Here is a 16,206-nt window from a genome sequence, read left to right on the forward strand (position 1 = left end):
ATATGTAACATTTTTGGACAACATACGAGGATAGTTGTTGGTGTCATAAAGACATGAGCACGCGCGCGCATATACATGAACGCATGTAAAAAAAATATAGTTGGAAAGAAAAAAGAAATTAAATGTTCTTGAAGAAGATATAGTTGTTCAAATTTGCCTAAATAAGTTCAGATAATTAGAAAGAGTGTCAAAAGAAAAATATTAGGTATAAATAGCATGATATGTAACATTTTTGGACAACATACGAGGATAGTTGTTGGTGTCATAAAGACATGAAAAACGGAGATGCAAACTATGTCAAGCTCCCAAGAGCCTATATCTACAAGGCAAGGGAGTTGTTTGTTAAAGTTATAACATATAATTTAGTTTTATAATTTCAAGTAGTCTTTGTTTTGTTTACTTTTCCTCTTAACTTTATCACCAAGATGCTCGATATCAATTGCTGTCCATACGAAGAAAATAGTACATAATGCCCTTATATAAACATATAAGAGAGAGATTTTTAGCTCAACAAAAGATCTATAGTTTTCAAGACATTATTTGTTTTCAAATAAATCAATATCCAACTACTAGTTTAATAACACTTAACATCGATCTAAGGGGGTTTGTGATGGTTTTAATTTAATTTTGGCTCATCAAATGGACTTGAGCTGCACACCAAAATAGTTGACCAATTTATAATGATAGTGCTATCGAAAAATCTCTACAGTCTTTCTTATCTAAAACCGTCAGCATTAAAGGCTTTTCCATAGTTAAAATGATATTTCACTTAATAACATTCATAATACCAATTGTTTTGTAGCCAATAATCAAATTTAAGTTATTCTCTGCTGCTTGTTATAATAATAATAAAAAAAAAATTCAGTGATTTGCTATTTTTGTACTCATGAAACACTCACATATTATATTTATTGATGTTATCTGCTGTTGTTTATGATAATATTGCTACTTTTCTTTTTCCCTTACTCTTCTATATTTATTTTATAATATATATATATATATATTATTTTTTCAATTTCGAATATATGCTAAAATTCTAGTAATTTCTTATTTTTCTTTGAACTACATACACTTTGTATTATTGTCAGATTTTATCCTTGTGATCTCTCTTTATAAATTTAACCAGCAACAAGATCAATTAGATGAATAACATCACATGACCCATCACATAACCGTGAACATTCTTGTCAAATTACAGTGTCATCACAAACCATTCATGGATCCAAATGCAAACAGCACGTGAAATTGGCATGCTCAAATCCTGTAGATTTGGGATTTCAGCCTTGCCGTTTGGCTTAGCCCCAGCAAACACATGGCAAAAAAGGATTCTCTGTGATCGTACTCTTCCTCTCTCGGAGCTTTTGCTGGCTTGTGTTAGGGCTTCCCGTTTCCGCTTCTCCGCGGCGCCCGCTTACTCCCCGTCCGCCGCTCCCCGTCAAGAGGTAACCGCCCTTAGCTCGACCCGCTTCCTCACCGCCACCTCTCTCCTCCCCCCCCCCCCCCCCCCCCCCCCCCCCCCCCCCCGCGTTGAAAACCCTAACCCTAGAGCGAGAGAGAGCTCTGGCGATCGATCGATCCTAGGGTTAGGGTTTCTTCATGCGGTTTGGGAGCTCGGCGTCGGCTGGAAACTCCTCTAGCGATGACCCATCAAAGCAAATTTGTCTCTGTTAATCTCAATAAGTCCTACGGTCAGCCTTCCTCCTCTTCCGTCGCCGGCCATGGCCGGCCTCGCTCCGGCGGTGGTGGGATGGTGGTCCTTTCCCGGTCCCGGAGCTCGGCTTCGGCGGGGCAGAAGACGACGCCGAGGTTGTCCGTTCCGGCCCCCCTGAACCTTCCCTCCCTGAGGAAGGAGCACGAGCGCTTCGAGCCCTCCTCCTCCGGGACCTCCGCCGCCCATGGGATCTCCGGGCTCAGATCTGGGTCGGGCCCTTCCACGACGGGGTGGAGCAAGCCGGCCCTCCCGCCGGCTTTCCAAGACAAGGAAATCGGCGCCGGAGGCCAGGCTCAGTCTGGCAGATCAGTGATGACTGGGGATCAGCGGTCCGGCAGCCCTTACATGCCTCCTAGTTCCCGGTCTGCCGGGCAGCCGGTACCGGTCTCTCCAGCTCAAGGTTTTTCCGAGAAAGCTGTAATCTTGAGAGGCGAGGATTTCCCTTCCCTGCAAGCCACTGCCATGTCGGTTCCAAAACAGAGGGAGGCCTTGAATCAGAAGCAGAGGCAGAAGCAAGCGGGCGAGGAACATTTGGAGGGGCGGGCGGAGAGATTCGAGTCACAGGTACCTCTTGAAATGCGCCCCCAGATGAGATCCTCTCGTGCCAGTACCAATATTGTGTTGGATGGTGATGGGGGCTTGAGCCGGCCGTCCGGTGCTTCTTCGGAACAGTCTCGGAAGCAAGATAGGTACTTGCCTGGGTTGCTCCCGCTTGTCCGGCTGCATCACACAACTGATTGGGCTGATGATGAGCGAGACACGGGCCTCAGTATTCCTGAAAGGGACAGGGATCGTGGGAATTCAAGGTTGGAGTCGGTTCAGGTCCATGACCTATATGATGGAAGGGGGCCACGTGATGCCGAAGCTGGTGGTGCTTCATCAAGGGACTTTTTCAGAGGGGTTTCTTTGGGGAGGGACGTAGTGCCTTCTAATAAAGAAGGTCGGGATGTTGGCTCATGGAGGGCACCACTGCAGCAGAGAGATAGGTTGGGTACCCAGGAATTGGGAGTTGATGGAGATAGAGCTGATATCAGGCCTTTTAGCGCAAGCAGAGAAATGGGTAGAGATACTAATAATGGCCGGTCGCATTTCAGGGATGATGCTCGAGATGGTGGGACTCTGGATTCTTGGTACGCTAGGAAGGATCAGGGCTCAGGAATAAACACTCGAAATGGGAGAAGTGTAGCAGAAGCTTTCAGTGGAAAGAGTACGGAGCAGAATACTCGTGGCTGGCAGGGTGATTTTCCCAGCAACTGGAACAGAGGAAATTCATTTCAGAATAACCTGATTCCTAAGAGCTCGTTCTCTTCTGGGGGTAAAGGGCTTTCTTTGAATGATCCAATACGGAATCTTGGAAGAGAGAAACGGCTGGCTGTGAACAGCGGGAAGGAATACATTGATCATGCTGGTCTTGACAGCAAGGATCCATTTTCTGGGGGCATTGGAGATGTAAATGTTAAATTATTCAAGAGGAAGAAAGACACACCAAATCAGGCTGATTTCCATGACCCTGTCAGGGAATCATTTGAAGCGGAGCTGGAGAGGATTCTGAGGATGCAAGAGCAGGAGCGCGAACGTGTAATGGAAGAGCAAGCTAGAACACTTGAGCTTGCTCGGAAGGAAGAAGAGGAGAGAGAGAGGCTGGCCAGGGAGGAGGAAGAAAGGAGGCGGTTGCTTGAAGAAGAGGCAAGGGAGGCTGCTCGGAGGGCAGAGCAAGAGAGGCTTGAGGCTGCGAGAACAGCAGAGGATCAAAGGATTGCGAGAGAAGAGGAAAAGAGGAGAATTCTTGTGGAGGAGGAAAGAAGGAAAGAAGCTGCACGGCAGAAGCTCTTGGAATTGGAGGCCAGGATTGCAAGAAGGCAGTCTGAAGCTAATCCAAATGATGATAGACTTCCCTCTGCTGCTGCTGATGAACGGGTGCCTGGCCTGGTGAAGGAGAGAGATGCTCCAAGGGTTGCAGATGTTGGGGACTGGGAGGAAGGTGAGAGAATGGTTGAATGCATTACTAGCTTTGCATTGTCTGATTCCTCAAGTATGAACAGATATTTTGATCCAGTTTCTAGGCCTTACTCATCGAGTGATGGAAATCCTGCATTTACAGATAGAGGAAAACATGCATATCACTGGAATTGTGGAAACAGCTCATCACTTCCTTTTCATAATCAAGAGAATATTTACAGAAGTCCAAAACGAGATTCATTTGGTCCTAGGAGGGGCTTCCCTAAGAAAGAGCTTAATGGTGGTTCTGGGATAATGTCTGTGAGGCCTTCTTCTAAAGGGGGGAATGTCGAACATTCACAGATGCAAGACGATTTCCGCCATGCAAGAGGGCAACGATGGAGCAGTAGCAAAGATGGTGATCATTTCAACAGGAGCTCGGATGTTGATGCTGATTTTCTTGATAATGATAAGTTTGGTGATGTTGGATGGGGACCTAGTAATTCTCATGGACGTCCGCATTCTCCGTATGCAGAAGAACGAGTGTTTCAGAATTCTGAGATTGATGGCTTGTCCTCCTTCACAAGAGTTCGTCATTCTTTGAAACAGCCCCATGTGCCCCCACCTCCATCTATGACATCAATGCGCAGAAGTTCCTACAGACCCGCAGATCACCCTGGCTCATCATCATTTATGGACAGAGAAACATGCTACCACCATGCAAGTAGAATTGAGCAACAAAGTAGGCAGACAGGATATGACAGAGTCTATCAGGAAAACATTAGAGAACCTGGAACAACAGTATTAGTTGAAGAGAATGGTATCCATTTAGATCATAATGAGGACAATAATGGCCCAAGATGTGACTCACAATCCTCTCTTTCTGTTTCAAGTCCACTTGCTTCGCCAATGCATCCTTCACATGATGAAATGGATGTTTCTGGAGATTCTCCAGCATTGCCACCATCTGCTGATGGGGAACGGACTGTGTCATCTGACAATGAGCACATTGAATCAGCACTGGAGGCAGGTAATCTTAATACAACGACAACTTCGAGTTCAGTCTCTCGTGGAGAAGATGATGAATGGGCTATTGAAAACAATGAAGAAATGCAGGAGCAAGAAGAGTATGAGGAAGATAATAATTACCAGGAAATAGATGAAGTCGCTGAAGGTGATAATGAAAATCTTGACTTGGGCCAGGAGTTCAAACATCTGCAATCAGGTGTGCAGAATAAATCTGGGGAGATGGACCAGGTTATTCTAGGTTTCAATGAAGGTGTCGAAGTTAAAATTGCTAGTAATGATGAGTTCGAAATGACTCCTAGGAACAGTGAAAAGGCAACCAAACAGGTGGATTACCCAGGTTCTATGGAAGAAATGATTAGTAATGGTGTAGATAGATTAAAGACAGACAATGCTCTTCTGGAGGTGTCTGCAAGCAACTCTTCAAAAATCATAAATGAAACAGAGAAGGCACTGCAAGATTTGATTCTTGATCCAGTAGCATCCTCCGTTTATCCTCATGAGAGTGTTGAGGCATCTAGTAGCTCCGGAATGCCAGCTCAAAATCCAATAATATCTCCTTTAAGCTTGCCAATGCCGTCTACATCCATAATCCCACCAGTCTTGCCCTCAGCATCTACTGTTGCTACTCAGGATGAAGTACCTGTCAAACTTCAGTTTGGTCTGTTTTCTGGCCCTTCTTTAATACCATCTCCTGTTCCAGCCATTCAAATTGGTTCTATTCAGATGCCAATCCATCTACATACTCAGGTTGGCCATTCTCTAGCTCCAATACACCCTTCACAGTCTCCAGTATTCCAATTTGGCCAGCTGAGGTATTCACCACCTATTTCTCAGAGTGTTTTACCTCTTGGCCCTCAGACTTTGCCCTTTGTTCAGCTTCCTACTCCAGATTCCTATTCTTTGAACCAGAATCCTTCAGGCCATCTACTCAACCAAGGGCCTCAAAACTCTTCCCAGAACAACTTAGGGGACGGAATGCCTTCTGTAGATAACCAGGCTAGTCTTGCACAAAAGATTCTTGATCCATCTCCAGGGACCTTAAATTCTGAGCAGCTGAATGCTTTGTCAGATTCTCCAAAGAAAGGAGTACTAGCACTAATGAATCATACAGATCGATTGTCCTATGTTGGCAAGAAAGCTACAGGTGAATCAGCTTCCCAAATTGACCGTCATAGTAATCAAGATGGCACTTCAAAGAAGAATTATAGATCAATTGCTAATAGAGAATCTCAAAATCAGCTAAATACTGAACCACAATCTTCCAGGTTCCCTTCAGGAGGGAAGGCTTCCACTGTGTCAAAGGCTCCTGGAAATGTATCAGGTGGCAGAGGCAGAAGATTTGCCTATTCTGTGAAGAATGCCGGTTCAAAATTATCATTTTCAGGAGCAGAAACCTTAGACACTGATGCAGGTGGCTTTCAGAGGAACCGGAGGAACAACAGGAGAACTGAGTTTAGAGTTAGAGAGAATTTTCAGAGGAAGCAAGCACAGGGCACAGAGTCATTTTACCATGCCAGGCAGGATGAGAGGCCATCTCTTAATGGGAGGGCCTCAGGGATTTCTGTAAGGAATGCAGGTAAGAAAGATGTTATGTCCAATAGGTTGACCAGGATGATGAATGAAGCAGATAACTTAAACTCAGGTGCTTCCAGTTCACAAGTTGTGAATTCTGAGAGCAAGACAGATAAGGCCACCGGAAAAGAAGCTGTGCCAAAGAGTATAACTTTTGCTGACAAGTCTCATGGTCCAAAAGGAACTTTGAAGACAAATGGGACTTCCGAGGAGGATGTTGATGCTCCTATGCAGAGTGGAGTTGTCCGCATTTTCAAGCAGCCAGGCATTGAAGCTCCTAGTGATGAGGATAACTTTATTGAGGTAAGGTCCAAGAGGCAGATGTTGAATGACAGGCGAGAACAGAGGGAAAAAGAAATTAAGTCCCGGTCTAGGGTGCAGAAGGTAATGTTCGATTCTGAGATTTCCTTATATTCATGATTTCATCTCACTGTTATCCTTCACATGCTGCTGAAAAATATGCTTCATGTTTGTTTCTTTTGCATGATCTAATACAAGGCGCCTCGCAAACAACATTTCATTCCTCAAAATAGTGCCGCTACATCCAACTCAAATAAAGCAGCAGCCTCTTTGGGCGGAGATGCTGCAGACAGTGTTCGGTCTGACCTTGTTGTCACAGAAGGAAGGGGATTTGCTAGTGTTGAGCCATCACTTCTATTCATGGCCAGCACAGCATCTCAGGCTCTACCACCAATTGGCACTCCTTCAGTGAATATTGATTCCGAAACAAGGTCCAACAATTTGAAGTATTCCTTGTTACTTGGACAATTTATGTTTTCACTTATGCATGTTAGGGCCTTTATTCACATAGTCTTTCACAGGTCTAATCAGACAGTCCCTGCCCCTGTCATATCTAGTGCTGGGGCAAATCTTGTTCCAGGCTTGCTCTTTGCTAGCAAGAATGTAGCTCCAGACAATGCTTCATTGCCTTTGGGTTCCTGGGACAGTGCAAACTTAAATAAGGTTTGACTTAATTCTTACTTTGTTCTTTCGTGATTGGGTGTCTACCATTTCTCTATCTTTGTATTTCTATTTTATATTTTTGTTTTTTTATATAGTTACTTCATACAATTGGATATGGTGTTAATTTCTTCGTGATGGTGTTAATTTTGAGGTAAATTCTGTTTGGTTTCTGAGCTATCAGGATGTCGTAAATATTGGATATGGTTTTGTTTGAAACCTGCTGATGATAGTTGCTCATAAGCATGTTGCTATTATGCTCTGGAAAAGCTCAATTTTCCAATAGCTACTTATATCATGAATTTGTAACAATGGATCTATTCATGGACAGAAACCGACATTTTCTTTTTGTTGATCATTTTCATCAGATATTCTTTCCTTTTTCCAAAGAAACATTTATTCTACAGATCCTTGTTATATTTATTGCACTTAGATAATGAGTTATTCTATTTCGTAAAATAATGAATCCTTGTTATTTTCTCGCAACTTGCCTGTTTGTAATTTCCAGTTGTTTTTCATTTTTGTAATGGTTTTACCGCTTGCCACTGCTACTACCGCTCCATCAAGAATCTAAAGTCAAATAGCTACTTCTATTATTGCTACCTTTTCAGCATAGTTATTTGAAATCTGTTTAAAAAACTAATATTTTTTTTAAAAAAAAAATGCTCTCAGGCATAAAATTGTGTCTGAGGCACCTTCTATCATCTTTTGTTAGACTTTGCCTCCTTGCACCTAAATGTTTCTGTGTCTTGCTTTATCCAATCATATACTAACATTCAGATGTTCTTGTTGTACTTGAGCATGCAATCCCAGTAAATTCTGCACATTTACACCTTAATTGCTGCAAATCCTACAGTTTTTGACCCTTCTTCCCAAAATTTAACTTCATTCTTTTATCTTCCCTTGCTAGATCTTCTATTCCTCAGCTTTTGAACATGACTTTTTCCTTGCCATTTCATCTTTCTGGTTGATCTTCTGGAAGACAGGTGCCACTTCTTATTTGGGCTCCTTCAAATTTTAGATGCGCATAGCCATACCATCTCATTTGGTCTCCACTGCTTGTCCTCATTAAATACTATTCCTGCACAGTTTTTAATATACTCATCTTGATAAGTTAAAATACGGGTGACTTATTTTGATGGAATTTGTGAGAAAAAATGGAGATGAACTTGCATCTGCAGAGGTAACTATTAATAGGAATAGTTAGAGAAGGATGTTTCTTAGTTTGAATCCGTATGTTTTTGGCTAAGATTTCTGTATTGTTGTTAATACTGACATGTCTGCAAATATGATTACACTATAGCAGACTCACTATAACTGTTTGATGTTGATTGCAGCTGTTTCTGTGGCACATTATTTAGTGCTAACATCTGAATTGGGCTTATTTGCAACTTCAAAGATGGCTGGAACGGTATATTGGCAAATATAGAAACTAGTTTTGATTTCATGTCCTGAAAGTTGAATATATAAGTGATTCCTCGAATCTTTGTCGAACATGTCTACTGTATGCGATGGTAGCGTCACCATATCCTCATTAGATGCAATTATTGCACATTCTTGAAACTCAATTAGTATGATCTTTGACTTTGTTCCGAAGGTTTAGGAATTAGGAAGAGTGGAATGGAGGTTGTGAGAAGAAAAATGAGTAGACCTGCCTTTATAGCATTGACTATTAATAGGAATAATGTCAAAGGAGGTTCATGGAACTAATCCAAGTATATGGGTTGAGACTTGTGACCTTCTGTATCATTGCTAATGCTGTCAGATAATTCTTACAAAAAAAATCCATTTTCAGTTTGAGAAAATTCTCTACATGTTCGCTATCAGTTGCAACAATTTATTTAGCATCTTCGTGCATATTTCTGAGGTAAGTGTGGTAGCAATAGTGCTTGTATATCCAACAGTAGCTGGAGTTGTGCACGGGCAGTTTTTATGTCATGCTTGAGTGATTTCCTTTGTTACATGATTCTGCATTCATTAGGCACATGAATTTGGAATTGTAAATTTCTTGACAACTGGTGGGTTTGATTTGATGACATAAAGGCTGTAATTGACCCTCAAATCTTTGATGAGCATGTCTACATCTGTGTCAGTTGATTCCTATCAGTTTATCGTCATTATATACAGTTTCTGCATATTAATATACTCATTTTGATAGTTAAAACACAGGTTTGGCCTTGTACTGAAGGGTTAGGATTTAGAAAACAGGAGCCAAGATCTTGTATAACTTGTATGAAACTTTGAAGAAAAATATTGAAGAAAAAGCTTTAATCGGAATGATTTGCTATTAAAACTGGCGACTAAGGGTTCGCGAGAGAACAGCAGTTTGCAAGCTAATCCAAGTATCCAGGATAAGTTTTGTATGTTATCAGTAATAGCGAAAAATATTTGTAACATAATCATGGCATATTCAGTTTGATTGGTTTCTCCCTAACTTTGTGCTGCCAATTGCAACCACTTAGTTATGGATTTGTGGAATAGGTGTAGTACCAATAATGTTTGTAGTTTTCGAAATGGCTGGCACTGTATACTGGAGAATGCAGAGACAGTGCTAGTAACATAAGATTTATTCCATGATGGAGTTTTTTGCTAAATTGTTTTCTGATTGGTATGGAATGTGGCTTTCTGATTAAATCATTTCTTCCTTTTTGGATAGTTAGGTTTGATAGAGCGGCCACATAGCTGCAGATATTCTTGTGGTCCTGTCACACAACTGGGGCACAAGTTAGTTAAATCATTAAGGGGTTGGATATTTTCGCAGCTAATGCTTGGATTTGATATTTGTGCTTGCTTTATTTTTTTTTTTTTTTGCTAAACAAAAGGGGAAGGGGGGAGGAAGGGACAAGCCCACCCCCGCGTAGCAGCCCCCACCATGCCAGGAGAATGTTCGATGCGGGCAGAAATGACCGTGTGTTGGGCACCCCGGCCGGTTTTACTCATACCCTCCCCACCCGTGGGCCCGACTCGGTTACCCCTCTAGGCTCCGGCACGAATACCACGTGTGAGTACGTCACACTTGGCACCACAGAGGTTATCAGCAGAGCGATACGCCCTTCCAGACCCCGTGTCCGAGCAAGGAGCATCCGATCTCCACAATTTAATCGACGCCCGTGCGTTTTGAACTCGGAACCACTTGGTTGGAAGTAAGGCCACGCTCCCACTAGGCTACCACTATGGAGAGTTGAAAGGGATTGGAAGATATGGATATGGTGTTGGGTTGCAAGGTGGAACAACCCTCGTTTCCAATGACAATGTGTCTCACTTAAATGGTCTCAGTCAAGGTTGGCGGAACCGCCTGGTTCGGGGTGTCTCGAGCCGTACCGACGGCTTACTAGGACGGTTCCAACAAAGAAACCGAAATGCCGTCACCAGAGGAGGAGGAGAAAGAAAGAGAAGAAAAGAGAGAGAAATTGTATGATTTGAATGATTTTACTATTTGTGGAAGGCCACAAGCCATCCATTTTTAGTATTTGTCAGCCTTAATGATTATATGCACAAACAAATGTTTGTTTGTCTGTTAAATATCTCACATGAATATGGCACATGTTTAACGGATTCAAGTTTGACCATCTGCATTTGGTTAAACTTGAGTTTTACCAGGGTAGCTGCAATAATTGCAGCTCTGCTGGCTGCTATGAGAAAACTGGTTATTCTGCTAATTGATGCATCACCTAGATTTTCTACATTTTGTTGCCTTTAGCCTTTGTAACTAAAAGCTTGTTTAAAAACTTTAGCCTATTGGTCTGGTTGGATGGAATTGGTCTGTCATGAGACAAGCTTTAAGAGATGATCATGTAGAAGGGGAGCATTTATTTTTGTCTGTATTTACAGATGCCAAGTCTGATAAAAAATTTTCAATAGGCCCATCTTGAAAACCCATCCCAAAACAATACAAAATTAGGCCTGGATAGGTGTTTGGGCTGGCCGATTTTGATATCTAGCCATATTTAAATAGATTTTACTTTCAGAAGTTGGCATATTAAGTTTTTTATGTGGTTTAGCTAATGTTTGATGTCTTATGATTTCTGTGGTCATGCACTTTCTAACCTATCGATATCAAGTTTTTCAGGTGATGGCCTTGACCCAGACTCAACTTGATGAAGCTATGAAGCCAGCTCAATTTGATTCACATGTGGCTTCTAGCATGGTTCTAGAGCCACATAAACCCACAGCATCTGTCATGACTCAAGAAAAACCTGTGTGTTCATCGACAAGTCCCATTAACTCCCTCCTTGCAGGGGAGAAAATTCAATTTGGTAAGCAATTTTCTGTTGAATTTTCACTTATATATAATTTTGTTGGTCATGCTGTTTGACTTTCAAAGCATATTTCCACTGAGTTCAGGAGCTGTTACATCACCAACCATTCTACCTCCTGGGAGCAGAACTATCTCTAATGGACTTAGGCCTCCAGGTTCATGTAGGTTGGACGTGAACATTGATCGCAACTTACCTGCAGCTAACAATGATTGCAACATGTTCTTTGATGAAGAGAAGCATCCTAACGAACATTGTCCAAATTTAGAAGATCCGGAGGCTGAAGCTGAAGCAGCTGCTTCTGCAGTTGCTGTGGCTGCTATCACTAATGATGAGATGGTTGGATCTGGGATCGGTGCATGCTCAGCTTCTGCTTCAGACACCAAAAGCTTCAGTAGTGCAGATATCACTGGATTAGCTGCAGGAGGTGATAAATCAATCTTTTTGCTTCTCAATCCAAAATTGTGCATTATATAAAGTGTCCACACTTTTGCACAATAATGATTGAGCATTAAACTTTGCAACAGGTGTGACAATGAATCGAGAAGTAACTGGTCAATCAGCTGGTGAAGAGTCCTTGACTGTTGCTCTGCCAGCAGATCTTTCTGTTGATACTCCACTCTCGTTGTGGCCTCCTTTACCCAGCCCACAAAGTTCTGGACCGATGCTTTCACATTTCCCTGGAGCTCCACCTTCTCATTTCCCTTGCTTAGAGATGAACCCAATGTTGGGGGGGCGTATTTTTGCCTTTGGATCCCATGATGAGTTGGGTGGCACCCAGGGACAATCACAAAGAAGTACTGCATTAGGTTCTGGTCCAGTTGGGCCTTGGCCGCAATGCCCTTCTGGTGTGGATTCCTTTTATGGCCCTCCAGCAGGGTTTGCTGGTCCTTTCATCAGTCCTGGAGGAATCCCTGGTGTTCAAGGCCCTCCTCATATGGTTGTCTACAACCATTTTGCTCCAGTTGGACAGTTTGGGCAAGTAGGCCTAAGTTTTATGGGTACTACTTATATTCCTACTGGAAAACAACCCGACTGGAAGCACAACCCAGCATCTTCCACAGTTGGTGATTCTGAGGGCAACCTGAATAATCTAAGTTTTGTTTCTGGTCAGTGCACCTCACACAGCATGCCTACTCCTCTTCAGCATCTGGGCCCAGGATCACCTCTCATGCCAATGGCTTCTCCTTTGACCATGTTCGACATCACCCCATTTCAGGTATGTTTTTCTAAAGAAAAAGCAAAACTGTAGCTATTATAGCTGTGAAAGGGATGTAAATCATTTTTGGCTAGCTATTTGCTATCAAGTTAATTGTAGAAAGATGGAGTGAGGTGGACAGAAGTATACACGTTCCATATCATGAACCTTTTCTAGGTAGCATTGCTCAATGGTGCAATGTGGTGAGATCATTGTCATTGAGGCACGTATGGGGGGTTAGTATCTCGATTAGGTCTAAGAAGCCAGAGATCAAGGAAGTTGTGAGTGGAAGTGCTGAGAAGGGATTTAAGAAATGCGTGTAATGATGGAGAATATGAACCTCTATCAAGTAAGTATATCCAAGGGAAGTACTAAAAGCCAACTCAAGGTGGATGAAATTAAGCTTGTGATATGAGCGTTGGTATATGGGTTAAGAGGTTTGGATTGAGAGTTAAGAGACTGATGAGACTTATAATTGTTTCATATATGTACTTCCATATTCTGATAGCAGTGACTCTCCCAACATACACACGCACAATGCACACAGTCATAACATAAACAGTCTAGAGTGGACGTGTAGCATGTTTCACAAGGATTATGTATCATTCCTTAATGCAGGGTTAAAGAAGAAAACACATGTTATATATACTAGGGATGTTAAGGAGTCAAATCATAATGCTGCCATTTTTTAGGTATCTGTACCATCAATTTAATAATGCCGATGACTAGAATCTTTTTTTTTTTCCCCATCATTTGTCAGTGTGTTGTATTCTCTGTTAATTATTTTTTTTAGGTTGCATGAATTTGACTTTGAATTAAACATGTCGTCTTTCCAGCCATCTGCCGACATACCAATGCAAGCTCGCTGGTCTCATGTACCTGCTCCACCACTCCACTCTGTTCCACTGTCCATGCCACTACAGCTGCATCATGTAGAGGGTGGGTTGCCTTTGCAGTATAACCATAGTTTGCCAGTTGAGGCATCTAACGGAAATAACAAGTTTCATGAGCCTCGCTCATCAATGCTGGATGATGGCACTAGGAACATCCCAGTTCAAAGTTCTACCACCTCAGAATTCTCAGGCGAGTTGGGTCTGGTGGAACAACCGACTTCCAGTAATTCCAATGCCCAAAACGTTGGGCCTTCATACAACCCTGCAAGTGGCAACAATAGCGAAGTGTCAAACACTACCAAAACCTCAACAAGAACTACTGTTACTGGTGGCAGTGAGAGCAGCACTATTGGGGAAACTGGCACTACAACTGGCAGTCGGACTTCAGGCCCTTCATCGAAGACTCAACAGCCAATGTTATCAGGTCAGCAGTACCTTCCTCCAATTGGATATGCTGATCAGCGAAGTGGGGCTTCTCAGAAGATAGGCTCTGGGGGCGAGTGGCACCGTAGGACTGGATTCCAGGGAAGAAGCCAGGGTTCGAGTGCAGACAAGAATTTTGGCTCTGCCAAGATGAAGCAAATATATGTGGCTAAGCCATCAAGTGGACCTGCAAACCCAGGGTAGATGATGTGGGATCTCTTCTTATCAGGATCACTCAGCTCCGATTGAGCTGATGTTTCTCAGCAACCAGGAAAGAAAACTTTATCGACTGGACCTGTTCTACTAGCTGCTTCTTTTGTTTACTAATGTTCTTATAAGTGGTAGCTTTGTCTTTTCTGGACGTTTTTAGACACATTGATAGGTGAGAAGGGGCACGTCTCAATATGTCACTATACGCATTATTTGCTGCTGTTGGAAGCATAAATATGTGGGCTGAGATTGGGCTTTTCGATCTCTGAACCCTGGCTGTGATGTTGTGCAAGGGCTGTTTGGCTGGTCTTTCTACAATAACTTCTATTTTTCGGGTTGCAAAGGTGCTGAGCTTTGGACAGCTGTAAGAAATCCAGTCAGAAGTTTGATAATTTTATTTACCAATGCTAGTGAGATGGTGCCTGTTGGAGTCCTCATCTCAATTTTCTTGTCCTCATCTCAATTTTCTTTCCTATCTTGCATGATGTAAGATAATTTCATGAAGTCTATTATATGTACTTCTCTGCCGCACCAGAAACTCGAGAAAAGGATGCTTATTTATTTGTATAAGACTAGCAGGTGGGGATTCCATTTCAACTCGCGATTTGAAATAAGGGTAGGAGGATTTCCATGCTTTGAATGGCTTGTATGTCCCCTTTGTTTTGTGTGAATTAATTTGTGAATGTTCATGTTCTCCGACGTAGTTTGATACTTGGGACTGACGGAGCTTGGTTTCAATCTGTTATTGATAAACTGTCTCCCTAGGCGAGTCTGTAGCACTTGATTAATCTTCAGCATATCATCGCTGCAGTCTAACAAGAGAATTGTCGATGGGATTTACACTTGGGATTTAGTTTGTTGTATCAGTGATGAAATTTTATGTCTGCTTGCTCGGAATAATTTACCTTCAATCTGAATATCTGACGGTAATCAGTAGATGGTGACTATAAAACTTCCAGTAAGGTTGATACTGAGGCTGACTGGTTTGGTAAAATGAGGAAATATTACAGGAGGCAAGCTTGGGGCACAATATCTTGGATTTTCTTATGGAAGGCCAGCGAGTCTTTTGATGTTTGCAGATGCTTCGTCCATATCCTATTCCCATACTAATCTATGGGCTTGATGGAACCAAGGCATATGAAGTTTTTGACATTTTATTGATGAGTTGAACCCCCAAAATGGTTCAATATTTATTTGTGTCTGAAGGTGCTTGCACAACTTTAGTGCATAAATTTCTAGTCTTTCGACTTGACCAATATCTGAAGCAGACTCAATTTTAGACCTAAGTAACATCAAAATTGACGTCACAACCTTGGATGTATAGCAAAATCTGGTCAAGACCAACTTACACCTCAAAATCTGGCCATAAACATTGGCATTCCTACTTACACGAATGGTTAGCAATCTTGCTAAAATGTAGTCATCTATCTAAACTTACACACGACCGCACTAGCACGACGTCGACCTAAAATTGGTTGATCTCAAATACAAAATGGATCTCATCAGAAAAAAGCAACAAATATAGTGCATCAAGATTTAGACTTAACCACGAGATCTATTTCAACTGAGTTTAGATTCAGTTGTTTAGGAATTAAAAGGGCTAAATTGAGGAGGCACAAACCATTATTGCCAAAAGAATGCCCTATGTCCGCAAAATCATCATATAGCGCTTCTACCGTGCAAATAGGCCTTGCATAAATTTTGACCATAAAAATGTTGCATTCCTTCTTTTTTATGTTAGTATCAAGATCACATTCAAACAGTTCAGCAACTCAACAAGCCAACAACTTAGTTAACGATGGAATATTTTGTCCACGCCTGTTTTCAAAACTAGCAATATTTCAGCAACCTCTCTGTTGGGGAAATATGCTTTTCCCCCAGCAACATAATTATTCCTAAGAGGCCGCACAACCGCCGACCTGGGACAGCCGAGGTCGGCGTCCGACCTCCGACCTCGGAACATCCGACCTCAGAACCTCCGACACCCGAGGTCTATTCTTGTCGACTACCCACGAC

General features: G+C 42.3%; 1 protein-coding gene across 3 annotated transcripts; it reads left to right on the forward strand.

Annotated features, from left to right (window-relative positions):
• The first annotated feature begins 1,303 nt into the window (after positions 1-1,303).
• On the forward strand, positions 1,304-14,787 carry LOC103701813 (uncharacterized). Of its 3 annotated transcripts, XM_039130071.3 has the most exons (8): positions 1,304-3,692; positions 3,813-6,634; positions 6,749-6,981; positions 7,072-7,213; positions 11,280-11,466; positions 11,555-11,893; positions 11,994-12,685; positions 13,501-14,787. In XM_039130071.3, the coding sequence occupies exons 1-8, from the start codon at positions 1,640-1,642 to the stop codon at positions 14,182-14,184; spliced, it is 7,152 nt and encodes a 2,383-aa protein (XP_038985999.2). In that variant the 5' UTR covers positions 1,304-1,639; the 3' UTR covers positions 14,185-14,787. The 3 variants fall into 3 exon arrangements, with proteins under 3 accessions (XP_038985999.2, XP_017696999.3, XP_088565109.1); XM_017841510.5 differs by having other exon boundaries at positions 1,304-6,634; XM_088708983.2 differs by having other exon boundaries at positions 1,304-6,634; positions 11,624-11,893.
• Positions 14,788-16,206: the final 1,419 nt, after the last annotated feature.

Source organism: Phoenix dactylifera, chromosome 12 (genome assembly GCF_051530095.1).
Source record: "Phoenix dactylifera cultivar Ajwa chromosome 12, Ajwa_hap1_PhDact_Kaust_v1.1, whole genome shotgun sequence".
Lineage (NCBI taxonomy): Eukaryota > Viridiplantae > Streptophyta > Magnoliopsida > Arecales > Arecaceae > Phoenix > Phoenix dactylifera.

Bases quoted from the DNA above. Each gene is read 5' to 3' on its own strand.
- LOC103701813 (XM_017841510.5), top strand. From the start codon at position 1,640: ATGACCCATCAAAGCAAATTTGTCTCTGTTAATCTCAATAAGTCCTAC. The intron at 11,467-11,554 runs GTAAGCAATTTT...CACTGAGTTCAG, and splicing joins AGGGGAGAAAATTCAATTTG to GAGCTGTTACATCACCAACC. The intron at 12,686-13,500 runs GTATGTTTTTCT...TCGTCTTTCCAG, and splicing joins TCGACATCACCCCATTTCAG to CCATCTGCCGACATACCAAT.